The sequence below is a fragment of the Anarhichas minor genome, unplaced genomic scaffold, assembly GCF_050575085.1.
Source record: "Anarhichas minor isolate MPS153535 unplaced genomic scaffold, ASM5057508v1 ptg000040l, whole genome shotgun sequence".
NCBI classification, from domain to species: Eukaryota; Metazoa; Chordata; class Actinopteri; order Perciformes; family Anarhichadidae; genus Anarhichas; species Anarhichas minor.
This window is the reverse complement of record NW_027466486.1, coordinates 12,205,700-12,223,842: the sequence shown is the minus strand read 5'-3', so window position 1 is coordinate 12,223,842 and position 18,143 is coordinate 12,205,700. Positions and strand designations below refer to the sequence as shown.

The 18,143-nt window shown below is 43.3% G+C and overlaps 2 protein-coding genes across 2 annotated transcripts in view; both read left to right on the top strand.

The window, feature by feature from the left end:
* Positions 1–283: 283 nt before the first annotated feature.
* qpct (glutaminyl-peptide cyclotransferase) lies at positions 284–7,005 on the top strand. The gene is made up of 7 exons (XM_076107900.1): positions 284–451; positions 2,868–3,014; positions 3,375–3,656; positions 5,018–5,185; positions 5,888–5,987; positions 6,330–6,446; positions 6,539–7,005. Exons 1-7 carry the CDS (start codon positions 284–286, stop codon positions 6,718–6,720), a joined length of 1,164 nt encoding a protein of 387 aa, XP_075964015.1. The 3' UTR covers positions 6,721–7,005.
* Positions 7,006–10,216: 3,211 nt separating this feature from the next.
* cnksr3 (cnksr family member 3) overlaps positions 10,217–18,143 on the top strand; it is a 43,978-nt gene continuing 36,051 nt past the window's right edge. The window contains exon 1 of the mRNA XM_076108310.1: positions 10,217–10,268. Coding sequence (XP_075964425.1) covers positions 10,217–10,268 — 52 coding nt within the window. The remainder of the gene's footprint in view (positions 10,269–18,143) is intronic.

The following is an 18,143-nucleotide window of genomic DNA, read 5'->3' as shown; positions in this document are numbered from 1 at the left end:
TTTTTCTTTGCTTTTTTTGTATAAAGCCCGCATTCAAACGTTAAATAAAAAAACCTAATGGGTCCAGTAAAATTGTCTTGGGACTTTGAAATGCTGTAAATGTGTTGATCTGTTGTTGAAAATGAGCAATTATCAAATGAAAAAGGGGGCCCGTGTGTCGTACTCATGAGTTTCCTGGGAGTGGACGAAGCACACACACACACACACACACACACACAGGCGTTAACAGTGCGGTGACGCGCTGTGGTTCAGAGAGCCTCGGGTCCTCCCTCCTGCTTTTCACATGATCTGTAATCTCTCACAGAGGAGAGACACAGGAATGTGGAGAGCAGCGACAGCAACGATGACCGAGCGAAGCCACGGTCCCTCCAAGATGCGTTTATTTTACACCGTGGCCATCTGGGTGACATTCGTCCACTGCACCGCTGGAATCCCCTGGACAGAAGAAAAGGTAAATAAATTGAGAGGATATATTCATGTTTTGTGGTCTTAACATATTGCCAGGCAATTGTACAAAGACACACAGAAAAACATGCTCCAAGAGTAAACCGTTTAGAAAAACTTGCTACATGCAGCTTTTCTTCAGTGTTATTGCCATGTCACCTATTTAAACACTGCTCAAATAAATGCTTTCAATTATCGATTAAGTGTCAATATCATCTTTACTTTATTTTTTGTAACTTAAACGCATTTGAACCCAATTAAACAAATTGTTTTTTTAGAGAAATGCTGGATTTCTATGAAAAAATGACTCACTCCAATTTTGTTTGTATAGTGTCTCTGTGTGTGCAAATGTTTCCTTTTAAAGTGTCAATCTCCCAGTAGACTGTTCATTATAAGAGAGGGAAATCTACAAGATCCCAAATACAGTTGTGATATGCATAATGTATTTATTCATGATATTCCAGCAGCCCTCTGCACTGTTTCCCAGCTCATGTTGTGTAATTCTCCTGAGACGCACCTGGGTATGCCTGGCCATTCATGCTCCTCATTTATGTTCTTCTTCTCCTCTCCTTTTCGCCTAGTTGCTATGGCAGCACAGTCATCATCATTGATCCTCCAATTGCAGGTCTTGGTATTTATAGACCTTAAGTGGACCCCTTTTAACCCTCTCTGAACCCAGTGAGCCCTAGTGCTTCGGTTGACTATACAGTCTGTGTGACCGCATAATTACACATTTTGCACTGTATGCCACTCTGTAATTACAGCCGGTCAGTATGGGCCCAACGCATGAACATGTTTTGTAAGTGAATGTTGTATGCTTCAGTTGTAGTGAACAGAGTTAAGGAATGCGGCCTCCCCTATTGTCTGAGAGAGTAAAATTAAACCAAATTAGGAGGGAAAACAAATGTCTACTGTGATTTCCCATAAAAAATCTAAAGACTTACTTTGCATGTCAAACTAAACATGACAACATTCAGGTTCTCAGATGGTTTATCTTCGGGTTTTGGAACGTCAGTCGGACAAAACAAGCAATTTGAAGACGTCACCTTGGACACTGTGATGGACATTTTTCAATATTTCACAACTAAACGATTGATAAAATATAAAAAGAAAAAATCAGCAAAATCATTCAAGATCGTTTAAATAATTCAGTCAGTATGGTTTCGACAACCCCAATATATCACATTGCCCAATAAGGACTAACCAAAGGGCAGAGCACACAGACAGGCTTTGACTGTGCTCTGATACTGTTCATCAGCTCTCTGTCCTCTCACTCAGGACAGTTTGTTACCAGGACAACCACGCTGCTCAGCAGGTGAACTTTGAGACCAAACGGGAGAAAAGAGACATGGGATCGAAGAATCGATATGTTTTTTTAACCAATGGCTGTAATTAACATCCATTGAATGGACAAACCTGAATCCAAATCCGTATTGCGTTCCTTATATTACACAAACTGCTTTTTGTTGGGGTTTTTTAGAGCAAGGGAGAGCATGTTAACAAACACCTTTTACTTGTCTGCCTCTTCATTCAATAGAGCCCTGCTTTTCTGAAGTAGCCCTTGTGTGTTCTTGAAGAAAATCAATGTCTATTCACACTGGTCTAATTGGCCCATGTGCCTCGCTCTGAGGAGGTGTCAGAGTGAACTTCACAGCCCGTGTAACGGTTGATACAACCGTACCACAAGATCAAATTGGTGCTTTTTAATGTTTGTTTTTTTTGTTAATGTTACAATCTCAAAGATCTCCATTTTGTTCTCTTACTTTTGTCGATGAGCGGTAATTGCCGGCGTGTTTTTGGATCTCACTTCGCAGTATTCTAAACCACAGTGACGGGAATTCCTTTATTTGCAAGCTCTTACGTCAGTGGGCCTTTTGCACAATCGCCACTGTGTTTACCTCATTCAGCAAGAGATAGTGGCCTAACAGACATTCATTGAAATGAAAATCTTCGAGATTATTACTTTAACATGTATGGCATTGTGATGTAGGTGATGTAGATGACTAAAAGAAATCCCTCTTATGATGTATTTTCTCTTCAGGTGTCCCTAACAATTTAAATACTGTGATGAAACAAATCCACTGTTGGCAGTAGGGAGTGGTTTCCAGTAACATGAGAGAGTGTTGTGACACACTTAAATCAATTAATCTGTATGCTGTGTCATCCACATTGCTGCTCGATGCAATGCATCATAGAAAGACTTCCCTATTATACAAGGAAGTTGTTGATCTGAAACTGTGCCGTAGCAGACACTGACTGACAATAGGAGAATATTCTCTGTTCCATGTGCAACGCTGCGTTAACAGTACATCACAATCTGATCTTTCTGGACACGCTCAATTCCTTTCTAAATATTCATTGGACCCGATGCTATTTCTCATCCATTTTGTGTTATCTCGATTGTTTCCTCTGGCTCCGCTCAGCTTCATCACCGAGCTGTCACTCTGACACAAGAGGAGATCAGCACCGCCCTGTCCCACACTGACCTGGCGCAGATGTGGCAGAGGGACCTGAGGCCACTGATGGTCACCAGGTACCCAGGCTCTACAGGCAGCCAGGCCGTGCAGGAGGTGAGCTTATGGTTCTTGCAGAATAACATATCAATGGATGGATCAGTTTCAAACACAGAAACACTTGTACAGAAAACATGTAACACACATAATTGACTATAAATGGAAAGAAAAATGTAAAAACTGTTACTTTTTCCCTCTCGGAAGACATTATTTTATCCGCAACGTCATGGCAGCTACCGGCATAGATGCACTGGTTTACACTTGTGAATGCGTCCTCCACGTTGCATGCCCTAATATGATGTAACAGTAGAAAAGACAAGCAATTTCTAAATTGGAAAACTTATTGCCACAGATAATCGGTAAGGTGAAGTGCAGGCTGAATGCTCTTTACAAGTCATTATCTTTGTGTGTTCGCAGCATATCAAAACCACCCTCGGTTCCCTCGGAGCAGGCTGGGAGGTGACGGAGGATAAGTTTGTGTCACAAACACCCTACGGCCAACTGCCCTTCACGAACATAGTTGCCACCCTCAACTCGTCAGCCAGTCGCCGCCTGGTCCTGGCCTGTCACTACGACTCCAAGTACTACCCACCACAATGGCACGGGAGGGAGTTCCAAGGCGCCACGGATTCTGCCGTTCCCTGTGCCATGATGTTGGAGCTGGCGCGCGCTCTGGATGAAGAACTGAAAGCTCAGAAGGTGGTGGGCCTAGCATGTGACTTAAAGCGGCAACATACAATTAGTTAAAGGGTACATTACTGGTCCATCTGTCTGTCTGTGACTCTATGTGTAGATGCCTCAGTCCCTCCTGTGTGCGTTCAATAGGCTTTTCGTTTGAGGGGGTGTATTTGTTTTTTGTGGTTGTGGCCAGCACTGACTCGAGATGTGGCCGTGAATCACAGGGGAGTCACAGGGGAGTCATACAACATTGGCACTAAGCTCCGGAAAAAAACAAGACCAAACGTGTTGCAGGCAGTTCCAGGAACAGGTTAAACATCACTGTAGAGTTTCTTCATGACACTCAAACATGAGAAACAACTACAAGAGGGAAGAAGGTGGCACTAACGACATTTTTCCAAGTTTAATTTAAAGGATAATGCTGGTGGTATCTACATTTTAACTTATTCTCAACAAATTCCATGAAAAGACCAAAACCAATCATGAGTCAGTCTGTCGGTACGTTCCAGCTGTCTTACTTGTCTGTGGCACTCTGAAGATGTAAATCTTTAAAAAACGAGTCACAATATTACAGTTTCATTTTTTTTTCTTAAATGTAATTTCCTAAAACAGCTGGGCAATGTCAATGCTGCATTTGTTAGGGACTATTTTCAGCTCCAGATTAAGAAACATCTCAGCTACACAGAAAACACTTGTTGGTAGCATCAATTCATTGCTGCTTATTTTGTGTGATTTGTTCACAATAACGAAGATGCTTATGCATTTTCATTTGGTCAGTCAATAAGAGGTTTATGATTTAGCTAGATGTTTGAAAAAAAAAAAAATTACAATTTATTGACACCCAACAAACCTCTGCTCAAACACAACATCAGAGGCAACAACATCATTTTAAGTACAACTATTTGTTCTGGTTCATGGAAAAACAAAACAATATTTGATCGCCCCACAAACTGGTGATTCATAAGGAACACACATTAGTATTCATGTAGCTTGCTCCTCTGCCCTTTTCCTGTTCCACAGTTGAGCTCAGGCCCCCTGTCTGTCGGGCGGACAGTGACAGGTCCTGTGACAGGGAGAGACCGCCCGAGAGACATGCTTATCAGACTCAGCTGTCTGTCACAAAGGTTACGGTGGGAATATGAATCCCAATGGAATACAAATACATTAGGTGCCATGGAGGCGGAGTCCTCATCAATATCACAGCTGATTAATGACCACTTACTGTTCCAGAAACATATTTTTGGGGGTGTTACAACAATTTTAAAGGAATATTTCACATAAAAACTACCAAAGAAAACCTCAGGCAGTTTTTTGTCAAAACCACTAGGGGGCAGCAGAACTCTGCAAATGCCTTGACCGTCTTCTCTTCACCTCCCATGCAGAGCACTACTCCTGACCTCACCCTGCAGTTGCTCTTCTTTGATGGAGAGGAGGCTCTTTTCCAGTGGACCGCCACAGACTCCCTTTATGGCTCTCGCCACCTGGCCCAGATGATGGAGACCACCCCACATCCCGCCGGAGCCACGGACACAAACCAACTGCACGCCATGGTACACCCCAGTTCTCTGCTCCCACTTCACTGTAATCACACTTAAGATCATACCGTTGTTAGTGCACATTATTTTCAGTACAATCTGTTTAGTCCCTATCTCCTCTTCCTCCCACAGCCCACACAGACACCTCAACCAGGGAGGCGCATGTCTTAAATGGCTTTGTATTTCAGGGAAAATCACAAATCACAAAGACACCCATTTTATCATCTGGGAGGCTTGGCTGTCATGATGTCAAGCATCATTTATTATACAGTCTATGATAACAACACGTCACTTTAATTGGTTTAAATGTTTTCTGTATCCCAACCACAGAGAGATAGTGAGACTGACTATCTATGTAGACATTCCTGTGTGGACAGACAGATAAAACAGACAGTATCTTAAAGAACCTAGTGTGTGTGTGTGTGTGTGTGTGTGTGTGTGTGTGTGTGTGTGTGTGTGTGTGTGTGTGTGTGCGTGTGTGTGTGTGTGAATGGATGTAGACAGACAGTCAGGTGTGATTTGTGTGTCCTGCAGAGATAGCACGGAGCATTTATGTCAGTGTGTTGCACCACCGCACCTCTAAGCAGGGGCTCTGAGGTTTGATCATTATGGGACCTGGCTTCTTGTCTTTACTTATCTTCGGGATGTGTAGAGGGAGAGTTTCTCATGAGAGCTCACTGACATCATTTCTGCTCCTCCCTGTTTCTTCTCCTCCAGGATCTGTTTGTGTTGTTGGACCTGATCGGGGCCCCCGGCCCACGCTTCTACAACCAGTTCCCCAGCACGGTGCACTGGCTCTCCAGGCTACAGAGCATTGGTGAATAATCACATGTTTTTTACTACTGCTGTACAACACCATGTAGGTCTGTTTACTTTGGTTCAGGTGTGCCACCAAAAAAAACACACTTGGATGAATAGTCATTAATACTTTAGTCATATTGCAGACTGTCATCATCGTATTGAGACCAATGTTGCAACTGTGCTGACACTCAAATTGTCAGACATCTGTCACACTGTATCTTTTACTTATTTGCAACTATTGTGATGTCATGACTGCACTGTGGAGATGATATATTTTTTGTTTATCTAGATTGTAGCTCAAATTGCTAACAGTCCCTGAAGACATTATTACTCTTTGTCCTCCCTTTTACAACTACAGAGATGCGTTTACACTCCACGAACCAGCTTGTGGATCATCCTAACAACGTGCAATACTTCTGGCCTAATCAACCTGTTGGCCACGTGCAAGATGATCATATACCATTCCTAAACAGAGGTATACCCACCAAGTAACACAACTACCGCAGATATGATTACATATGTTGTGTAGCTGTGTTGGCTGATCCTCATCCTGTGCCTCTCTGTCAGGTGTACCCATCCTCCACCTCATCCCCTCCCCATTCCCGTCCGTGTGGCACACGTTTGATGACAACGAGCAGAACCTGGATCGCTCCACCATTCAGAACCTCAACAAGATCATGCAGGTTTTTGTGCTGGAGTACCTCAACGCCAGACCCGCCATCCCTTCAGACCCACAGAATGCCCCATAAAAACAAAAAAAAAACTGCATTCCAATTCGACAACTTTCTTTCTTTTGATGTTTCACTGTAGTAAAGATCTTCAGCTGTTGTTCTAAAGAATAGACTGTATTTAATGCTGTTTAAACGCCAACAAAATGTACTTGACAATTAAGACGTGAGGTTGAGACTCAACGCTGCACATCAAATGGGTGCAGCTGCAGAAAACATTTTACAGAGAGAATATGTAAATTTTGTTGAAACATGTTTTTGCCAATGTACTTCCATGGGCGAAATTAAAGGTCTTTTCTTCTTAAATGGGTTCATAAAAGGCTTCAAGACTCTGAAGCTTAATCATCCCTTCAAGTCGAGTCCCCAGCAACAAGATCGACACACAGGGTCTTCTGTGTGTGTGTGTTTTTTAAACCACACTGCTCTCTTTATATCAGCCTGAAATGCTCCTTTACACTGTGATGAGGCATCTTAGTGTCAATGCTGATGTCTAGGATCTGGTGCCCCAAAAAGAGAAGGAAAATAATAATTGTGAGCAGTTAAAATGCTATGACTTCCTTTATGTTTTTCCACTTTAATTTACCTGGCAACATTGAAGTATATGAATGCATTGCAAGTCCAAAATCTGTGATAGTTTCATTATGAATTGCTGTGAGGACAACTGTAACCTCAAAAGAAAACCTTGCTTATAGTCATGTAATAACATACAGAGTCTTGTCATGTTGTGTGATGAATATATAAAATATGACAACCCACACTATGCTGCCAAAACACATGGAGCGGAGTATATGGCGACACACATGAAATGGTGACATTTAGCTACAGGGTACGGGACGTTTCCTCTCCTGCAGTTATAAATCTGTTCAGAGCAAACCTGTCAGGGGCAGGAAGTGGGTTCATTTGTATTCTCTCTTCTACATCTTTAGGGTTAGGGTTAGCCCTTCATATCCTGTCATCTTAGATAGTTAAGTGGATAACTTCCTGTGCAGATGTTTTGCCTGCCTTTGTTTATGTGGCATTATTAGCCGCATCTTTAATGTAGATCCCAGAATAATATACACTGCCAAAACTGAACTTCCTTTATTTTGAGGGTGAAATAAATGTTGACTCAGAATACAAGCGAGATCATGCCGAGTTTGCTTATCTTCACGGGTCTTTGTTTCACTGTTTTTGGGAGCTGTGAATAACAAAGTTACTCTGATGCGTGGCCGTTGTGATTCTCTAAGCTGACCTTTTGCATGAGGAAGTTTGAACTATTTCTGTAATTCTAGCCTAACACAACTATAGGGTTACCAATACCGATCTTCCAGTTTCCCAGGTGCCATCTCTTCCTCATCCGACCAAACAACCCTTTCCATCCCTCCACCTCACCTCCAATCCCATGATTCACTTAATCCTATCAGGGAGGGCCTCCCCTGAATTCCACACCACCCAGATCCCCTGCAATCCAGCCCACTCCCATGAGAACTGACCGTGGATCTGAGTCTCCCGTTTGCTGCAGTCAGAAATGTTTGTGATGCCTGGCAACAGTGTACACAAACATACTGTAAATCTTGCCTTGAAGGAGATTAAAAGTATAAGAGCTTCAAGGGGCATTAGTCACCAAAAACTGCAATTTGCTGTATAGTTTTCAGCCAAACTCTAGAAAACTGTGTTTAAAAGCTTTCTCGTAAACAGTGGTAAAACTGACATGCTGTGCTTTATTAGAGATATCTTTGATACTTTTTTTGTCTTATAATGTGCTAATCAGGCTCACCTTCCCTTCGTTTGTGTTTGGTTTTCTATAAAAGCTTACCTTGGGCATTCTACCTGTCAGCCATCACCTAAATTACCTTGGTTAACCTATAGTGGAGAAAAAAATCTCTAATTAATTTTAATCTAAAGAAAGGACTCCTATTCAAAATATGTCTTGGCAGCAAGGAAACGAGCAAATTGATACGTGCCCAGGTATAATAACAGCCGAGCTTCTGCAGCTGATTACAGTACAGAGTGTACAACAGCTGCCAGCTGTTCAGTAATGGAGTGACGGGTAGGGCCGGGACTCTCACATGCAAGGTGTGTTTCAGATTGTTAAAAAACAATAAGCCAGGAGAGGTTACTTAATGTCACAAACCATGATAGTAAAACTATCAACGTTGCAAAGCCTCTTAAGGAAGGCAAATAGTGAAAACATGCTGGAGTTTCAACACTTGTATGGAATAGATATACATTAAAATCAACCCTATTGTTTCAAAAGAAGAAGGTTTCTATTTTATTTTTATATTTCCTAACACTTACGCTACCTGATATGGTTTCTAATCTTAAGTGTAGCTAGCTGTTGCCACACAATAAACCTGTACACCTGCTCTCACCAATCCCAGTCTACATGTATAGCATATGTCACCATATCAGCCAAGGAAATAAGATGATGTTTGGTCAAATGTAAATTCTTTATGATCATACATCAGATATTGTCACTGAGGGGAGAAAATAACAATCCAAAGGGTTTTACGTCAGTCAGTCAGTACTGTTCAGAAATTTCAATCACACACACATTAGACAATAGTATCTTTCTATCTGGGTCTCTGTATATATTTTTTCCCAATTAGTTACTGATATTGTATCCAATGTAAAGCTTTAATGTGAACATGTGTGTACATGATTTGCAAAGAGGCTAGTCACCAACAGAGAGCAGCGCTGAGCCGCATTTAGTTTAGTGGAAAGAAAGTTTTTTCTTAAATGACTGCAAATCTGAAGCAAAATAGCTAATGAAACAATAAAGACTTAATGTCATGTCAGTAGGCATTACCAATATGACCCATATAATATAGACAGATGTCTACACTTTGTACAAAATGATGCACGGACATTATTAACTGTGATTCGCCATTTATATTATGTTGACAGACTCACAGTATAACCTGTGTTCTTGGACAGTTATTTTCAGGAGCAACACAATGTAAAGTGGGCAGCGCACTGTATGCTATGTGGAACTACACACCTCCAGTTTCAAATGAGGGCGGTGAACACAGAAACTACCGACATCATACGCCACGTTCAGGTGCTCTCCGTAAACTCTTGCTCCCATTCCAGATTGGCATTGACTGTTTGGTGTTCAAGTGGTTTTGTCGGAAATAAGTATAAAAATGGCTGTTATAAAATCAGTCAAAAAAGAAATACTTTCACGTGAAAGGGAGGTATGTATCCTGATAACATTTTGTTCCGATAAACATGCACAATGAATGCATCCATTCATAAACAGGGCTTGTTTGGTCGTTTCTTTGTAACCCCAATCGTGTTTTATCCCAGTATTCCCGGTAGCTCCTGAACGCAGCGTTGATCTCAGCGCGAGGCGGTGAGGAGATTTCAGTCCAGCCTCCACTCGCGCGTGTATACTGTTTAGTGGGTGAACACAAACAGACGAGCAGCACCGACCTGCTGACAATGTGACAGCATATTTTTTATTTTATTTAAATTGTACAACCTCGTCGCCAAACTTTGGCACCTTTTGTTGCCTCTGTGTTGCGTTAAAGAAGCCATGGAGCCGATAACAAAGTGGACGCAAAAGCAAGTTGTCGAATGGATGAGAGGTAAGTCTGGAGCACTTTGTTTGTAACGTTAATTTAAATTTAAAATAACCCTTTAACAACAACAACGCTGCTCTTTTAAAAGCTATTCTGTCTCGACTAATATGAGTCGCTGCTCAGTTATCTCGCGCTAGTTTCGTAGAAACCGCTCCTGTGTGACACAACATACCTTAACAATGGGACACTGCGTTTTCTTTTACTCCTACAGATGTTAACAAGTTGAGCTATGTCACTCATGCTAGCTGTGTAATCTGTCTGAGAAATCCCGAAGTCAGTAACGTTAACACTTTAGACCACTCCGCACTCTGTCTTCACACTCATTGTTTTTAATTATGTAATGCTGGTGTGTAACCAGTACTCTCTTTAATGTTGCCCTCAAGAAGTCACTGCCCTGGTGTTGCAGTCTTGCTCCCTCTGAAGGAGTCACAATGATTGGAGCTCTATCGATCCCTCTGTTTTGATCTGTTTTAGTGCTTTTTGTTCTTCTTCAGACTTTATTAAGCCATACCTGTTTCAGATGGTCAGAGGGATGCTTACTATGGCAATGACATCAGTACTGTTTGAACCTGGATTCAGTCACAGCAGAGGTATGTCTAGTGAGCGACACCAAATGGTATGTGCAGTATGGATGGAAGTAGTCAAGAGAGTGCTGTCGTTCCAAACCCATAAAAGCGAAGAGTGTTTGTATTTAATGCCAAAAGGAGTAATAGGCTGTTTATATCTCTAGCAGTGGGATGAAGCTCTTCGTCTTTGCTTACAGTTTAGGACATTTGGAAACTTCCCAAAACAAATCATAGGGGACTTCCCTTTTTTAATCCCATACTTTGTATCTCAGGGTAAACTCTGATTTGTTATTGTTTGGAACTATGACGGTGTTGTGGTTCAGTACCTGCTGATTGACTCATGCCTGCCGGTGCTCATCGATAGTCGGGAGCTAAAGGGGATCGTGGAAGGGTTAGGCATGGGCCAGGGCACGCATGGATGGGGGATTAGTTTTCTACACTAGCCCCATTGCTGTCAGTCTCCCGCAAATCTGACTCAGCATTTGTCTCCGTAAGGTTTCAACCGGTGGATTTGCAGATTCCTACAAACCCGGTAGAAGTGAACTAATGACCGCAAACCATGCATGGGGATATATTAGGTAGTTCTCTCATTGTTGTTCAGGGTTGTAATGAATTTCACTTCATCAAAAGTGCTCACTGCCACGTTGTTTGTACACTCCGAACTCAACAAAGCAGAAGATGCAGCCTTGCAAAGTCATCCCCGAAATCTAACTTTCCCCATTGTGGTCTAGCAAGGCCAAACAGCCTTTTGCTTCGGTTAGAGGCCTTGTCTGTGGGTGTAGACTACAATTACTTTGCGAGAAATCCGAAGGATCTGCCTCTAAGCCGTCAGAGCCACAACACAAATAGAGCTCTCAACTAATAATCAAACTACAGCGCTGCTAGTTGTCATCATTTAAAACCACTCCACAGATCACCGATTGGTTTGCTCGGGTCAGTCAAGTCTAAATGAACGTTTTTAAGACTTCATATCTTATATATTATTAGTCCTCAACAGGGTTGTATTGTCCTCAGTGGCCACTGTACAGCATGTAATCACCGATGATGTTTGACTGAATGAAACAACTTGTGTAATTCATGTTGTTTCCAGAGCTGGTTGAGCCTGCGTGAAAGAAGTCAAATTGAAATGTTCCAGACAGCAATGTATGAAGAAGACCTTCACTCTCACCCCAGCTTGTTTTCCTCAGTAGGACAGGGACTGTTTTTTGTGTATTGAGGCTGTTGTTGATCACTTGCATTGTTAGAGGAGATCAAGCAGCGCTTGGTCGTTGTTTATTGCCAGCGAAAGGGCGTTTGGTTCCTTCATTTTAAACACTGTTGTTTTTTGTTTTGGTGGACTGGAGTTTCCCTGAAGCACACTTCCTTTACCACAAGCTCTGATCTTCCAGCTGGACCTGTGGTGTTGTGTGATGGGTATTCCACATGTCATGTGTGGGACTGCTTAGCCCTGGGGGGGTGCTTTTTTAAATCAGTAAATTATTACATTTTGGGTTTGTGTGACACTTTAAAAAAATTCAATAATGGTAATGAAGAACTATCTACAGTAACATTAATACAGTGACCCACATGCACATGTCCACAAAGTCAAAAGTGAAGTCATGTGCTGCTAGTCATTTTCCAAATATAGTGCTGAATCCACATGCCATTCATTGGCAGTGCCTCGGCTGAGAGTGGCTGGCACTGTTGGGGGAATATTTAGCCCTAAATAAGATGAATACTTTCTCTCTTTTTTCCCTCCCCACTTGTGCCCCTTGTAGTTATCGAGAGTACGACTGCCAAGTTCAAACGTGCAAATCTGCACAACTACTGTCTGACAGAGTGGCTTTTATCCACTTCTTTAACAAGTCCAGACTCTGCAGTTCAGTACAAGCTGGATATCCTCCAGCATTTTCTATACTTACACGCCGGCCAATCAAATTTCAAAACCCTGTTTTTGGACATGGATTAAGCACGTGATGGGTTTATTTTGAGCAAGAAGTCATTGAAGTCCCGTTGATCTAGTGGCCCACATCTATCTCACCCCCCTGTTCTCATGCCCTGCTCTCAGCAGCTTATCAGTGATGTGTGTGTGTGAACGTTGCCCATAACCAGAAGTTTGATTATGAATGGCCAGATGCAGGCTGAACACGTGTTCCTTCACCACGTCATAAAGCGTGTTTGATGTGTATGGAAACTTTTAAAGAGTAGTAGCATGTCCCTGTGTTGTTGCTGCTGCATCCTGCCTCTCGAGTAGCACCAAAGTGCCGAGGAGGCAATTAGCTTGTCAGAGAGGTGGCAAACGTGCTGAATGCGCTTTTGTCTTTTGACCAAGTGTGTGTGTGCTTCAGAAAATAACAGCACAGTGTCTTGAGTCCGCACATGCCGAGTGATTCCACTGATGGGTACCTTCAGCAGCCTTATCTATAGAGATGATAGCGGAGGTGTGGGCAATGATGGCTCATGATCCTTATCTGGCTAAAGCGGAGACTTCCTAAACAGGAGCGTGAACAGACGTTCTGCAGACACCTCACCCGTATTAAGGCATCCACCGCCTCTCTTTATGTGCCGGCTCTATCGGACAAGTGAGGTTTTGTGTTTGGATGGCCTCCAAAGGCATCATTAATCCGTTTTAGCAACCCTTTTACTCTGTAGGCTGTGTGTGTATATACATTTAAGAGCAGCGTAAATCTGTATGTGCCCCTTCATGTGGCCTCACGTATAAGGACAAACTGAAACAATGTATTCATTTGAAAGTCAATCTTCCTTTTGATATCCCTTTTAGTTAAAACTCCTGTCTTTGTCATTTTACCAGTTTCCAGTCGTCGAGCCATTCAGCTTTTTAGAATGTACCTATTGTGTTCCATTGATGGGCAGATAACCATGTTACCTTTGCATAGAAAATGGCCTTCAGAGTTCAGGGGAAGTGCTGTAAGAGGATTCCCCCCGGGGAGAGGAGACTGAAAGGGATTGCTGTGGTTTCGTTCCTGTCGGCCCGTTTCTCACACGGCCCGGTGTCCCAGCCTTATAGCCCCAGGAGCTCTAACATATGGGGACTTTTGGAGAAATCATCAACAGTTAATGTCACTGTTCTAATCTCGCAACGAGGAGACAAAGACAAAACAAGGGTCTGTGTTTTAATCAATCAAAAGGTTTTCGTACGGTGATTGAGAGTTGTCCTTCAAGGCACTGTGTTCGGCATTGCTGTTGTGTTCAGGCAGAACGCGGTCATGATCCCTCATCATGTGTACATCCCTTTAACAGGGGTGATGATTTGTCATCAGTAAACCAAAAGCAGTTCGCATTTGCATGCATATCCAACAGTCCTTCGCTCGGTTGTCAGGAAAAGGGAGACCGAGTGTCACCTTGTTTGCCTGCCAACCATGGGGCTAGACCAGTTTGCTTTTTATTCAAATCTAAAATGTGCATTGCAAATCTCTCAAGATGATCTCAGCTTAGCCGGACCTGCAAGCTACTTGGCCCCTGCTCTTGCCTCAGAGCACTGGCCTGTGAAGTGCCATGCTTAAGCCACAGGAAATAAAAGCTCCAACCTGAGGTGGCACGGCGGGTGCAAGTGCAAATACGGGTTACATGCTGACTGACCTCTCGTGAGCCTGCCCAGACTAACTGGTCTATTGCGTGTCATGAGCTTCACTCTCACAGTCATGTGATTTAAATAAACTCTCCACTTGCTCCCGCACCAGATCTGTGCTTGTATGGTGATTTAAACTCCCGTAGAGAAGGAAAAGTCAAGTGAATGGCTGTGTTGGTGTTGCTATCAAAGCACCGCTAATGCAGTTATGCTCAAGTAACCACAGGACATGAGAGGAATGCAGTCAACCCCTACCAAACCAAACCAGCAGCTCTGCGAATGAGCAGTCAAAACAGGTCACACATGTCCTTTGTGTCGTCCGGGGCCACCAGTTGCTTTTAACGGATTTAAAATGCCGAACGCGGTCGAGTTGATGGTCCCCCCCCCCCGCCCTCGCTGACCAAATACACACAAAGCTCTTTCATCCTGCCACCAGCTTACACTGCGATGGGAGTGTAATGTTATTATGATTATGAAGTCATGTGTAGCTTTTTATGAACTCTTACCCACTTTTTGGGTTGAGCCAGGCACTTGGGCGGATGCCAGATCAGAGCTTGTTCAGAACGTGTTCAGACTAGTCCATGTTTTCCCGGTCCTCTTGCAGAGACCGACTGAATTCCTGTCTTGCTATTCACACCGTTTAAAACTGCCGTCCCAGTAGGAAATACAACCTTATGAGAAAACTTAAAGATAATCCACTGGCTTTTGTTTTTCACTCCGTGTTTATATTTGCATTATTACATTGCGTTGGAATGAAATACGTATTTGCATGGAGGCTGTTCTGGTTGTCGGTCTCCGTGCTTGTGTTTTCACTTGCTGTGCCGAGTCTCCGAGTCCGTCACCTCTCTTGTTTACTTGTTACGTTAGAGACCGCTGATAGATGAGGCAGCTGTATTGGGTTAATCTGTGTTTCCACAGCATCGCCGGTGCATTGATGAGCCCCGAGGCCCACTAGCAGCATGGCACCCTGAATGGATGAAATTTGTTTTAACCATGAAACGAACAAAACACCTGGATGATTAGAGGGAAGCCCCACACTTTCTTTGTGGTTATTTTTACGGGTGGTTTTCCTTGCAGGTCTACGGCACACAAAGGCGCATATAACTCTATTATGCTGATACGGGGAAACAACTGTGCCAAGCTTCTGTTGTCATTTTGCCATGGTTGAAAAGTCACCAAGGGAGTCCACAGAAAACTCCACAAATGAATAGCAGTGAAGCCTTTTTTACTTTCCACAGGATCTCTTTCACTTTTCATCCAACTTCTTCTGAACTTCCCCCATCACAGCTCACTCTTCAAGAAAAACACATGTTGTTTATTCCTTTATTCTCTCCCAACAGGCAGAGCGTCTAACATGCAGGTAACTTATAAGAAGACAGGTCAGCCGTGACAGATCCACCCTGTTGTGCTTTGTCAAAGTGGACTCTGTCAACCCACTGAACTCTAAAATCCTCTACGTGTTTGCCGGAGGCTGGAACTTCACAAGTCTTATATCATATCTCAGCTGATCTTGACTCAAGGCTGAAAGTTAGAAAGTTTCAGACAAAACAATTTAGTTCCCTTGATATCAATTCAATAGGTTGTAGGATAGTAGAGCAAAATGTGGGTTTTGGATTTGTTTAAGCAGGGAGTGGTGGCTCCTCGTTTTTCAATAAATAATGGAGCTGAGGAAACAATGATGGGAGATTCTGTTGATCCGTCCTTTTTGTTCCTGCTTGTGTAGACACCTGGGGAAAGCCTCTCACCTGCCCTTCCATCTGTTTGTATGTCAACAGCACATTTATCATTTATAGGAACACGACTGTCCCTTTCTTAACATGTCACGGCAGTGAGGGAGACCCACAACAGGTCCTCACCTGGAACTGGGCGGTGTGTGTTTTTTTTTGCGGTGAGAGAGATTAGCATGAGGGAGAGAGAGAGAGTGCGTGTGTGTTCATGGAGAATCCATCGTTGGTTTTAGAGCATCAAAACCAAATGTAAGGACACGTCTTAAAACACCTGAGTCTGTCCAGTAACCATAGCCTGACCTGCATTGTGTGAATGTGTGTTCTCGATGGCTGCGTCACAGGCGCCCCGTGACAAGCTCTCGTCATCACTACCTTTCTTTGAAGATGACTCGCCCCCCCCCCTCGCAGCAGGGAGAACGAGATGAGCTGGCGAAGGCCCGTAGGCCGCATAGTGATGGCTTACGTTGCATAAGTCTTTCAAGTGTACATCATATCCGCTCCTCTCTGTCGTATTATGAGTCATTAGGAATTTTCGTGGGAAAGCTGACTTTGTCGATTTGTGTTCAGCGTATGCGTCTTTTTGCGAGGCGTGTGCACTTTATTGTTTTTGTTGATCTTCTGCGGAGAGGATAGATGAACTAATGAGGCTCTTCCTCCCCTGACCTGGACACAAGCCAGCAATAGATCTTTGGATTGCGGTCACATTCTCCTCTCCTCTTCCTCCTCTCCCTCTCTCCACTTCAGCCTCCTACAACTTCCTCAAACCCCCGTTCCCCATTCCCCCCCGGAACCTCTTCCCTCATCACTATAGAGACCGTAACTTTAATTACATCTCCAGCCAATGCTTCAGCTCTTTGTTGGCGACAATTGTGACCACTAGAAGAACTTTGCGCTGCCACAGTGAAGCGCTCCTGCTGGGTTTAGCCTGGGGACAGGGACAGCTGAGAAGGGGACCTCCACTGTGCCAGGGTCAGATATGGACCCGCTGTCGGTTGTGATCGAGTAAATCCCCTGCTTGACTTGGCAGTGGAATCTTTTTCTTTCTACTTTTTTAGTCAGGCTTTTTAACAAGATTCGAGAGGGGGGGGGGGGGGGATTTACCCTCTGGGAGATTAATAGCAATTAGCGGGTTCTTATCCAAAGTTGCTTGTGGGGATCCACATTAGGAATTGAGCTGCACTCAACCACATGAGCCACAGGGGCGATATGAAGCTATCTTTAGTTTAATTAACAGCTTGCTTCTGTCTGTCATATCTTTCCGTTTCATAAAAGCATTGTCCTACACCATAATAGCACAATGGATGCAAAGTTTGGCTCTGGAAGAAAATGTGCCCACATGCAGTGTTAGCCTGAGTGCTAGCACACCATTCCCATGGCAAACTAAATGAGTGGGGCAAATTTCCTTCCCAAAACCTTGTTCATCTTAATTGTGGTTTCCATAGGCAGCTATTATGGTGCTGGTAAATTGCTCTGTAATCAGTGTGTAGGGCCACCCTGATCATACACCGTACATGCGATGGGAAGAAAGCACCAAACTGAGCTTTTTTCCCCCTATGACCTGTTTGTGTCTCATTGGCTTTGACTTTGGATCAACGGTTAACTTTTATGGGGGATGCCGCCTCTTCAAAGTGGTCATTTTCTGTTTTGGTCTTTCCTTGTCTTTTTCTGTCTTTTGTTCCCCCGCTTTTTGCCTCTTTCCTTCCATCTCCATCTGTTTGTAAAGAGCAAACAGTCTTTAATTATAGTTTTGTCTTTGGGAAAATAATGTGTAGGCTGTAGCAAAGTGAGTGTCTTAGAAATCCTGTTGACACATAAAACAGCGCAGTCTGTTATGCAAGATCCCATTTCAGTTGTGACTCTCAGGCCACACGGAGTGAGTGTCCTTATTGATGTAACACCTATTGTGATTTAAAAGGTCAAGACTATTCCCAAATTCCAAAAGTGACGGTCTCCATTGCATTGTGCACCTTCAAGACACAAACACTGCGACTATCTTGGGATACATGTCGACAGGGGGAAC

Coding starts and splice junctions, on each gene's coding strand:
- qpct (XM_076107900.1), top strand. CDS start 284: ATGATCTGTAATCTCTCACAGAGGAGAGACACAGGAATGTGGAGAGCA. Junction 452..2,867: donor TCCCCTGGACAGAAGAAAAG/GTAAATAAATTG, acceptor GGCTCCGCTCAG/CTTCATCACCGAGCTGTCAC. Junction 3,015..3,374: donor GCAGCCAGGCCGTGCAGGAG/GTGAGCTTATGG, acceptor GTGTGTTCGCAG/CATATCAAAACCACCCTCGG.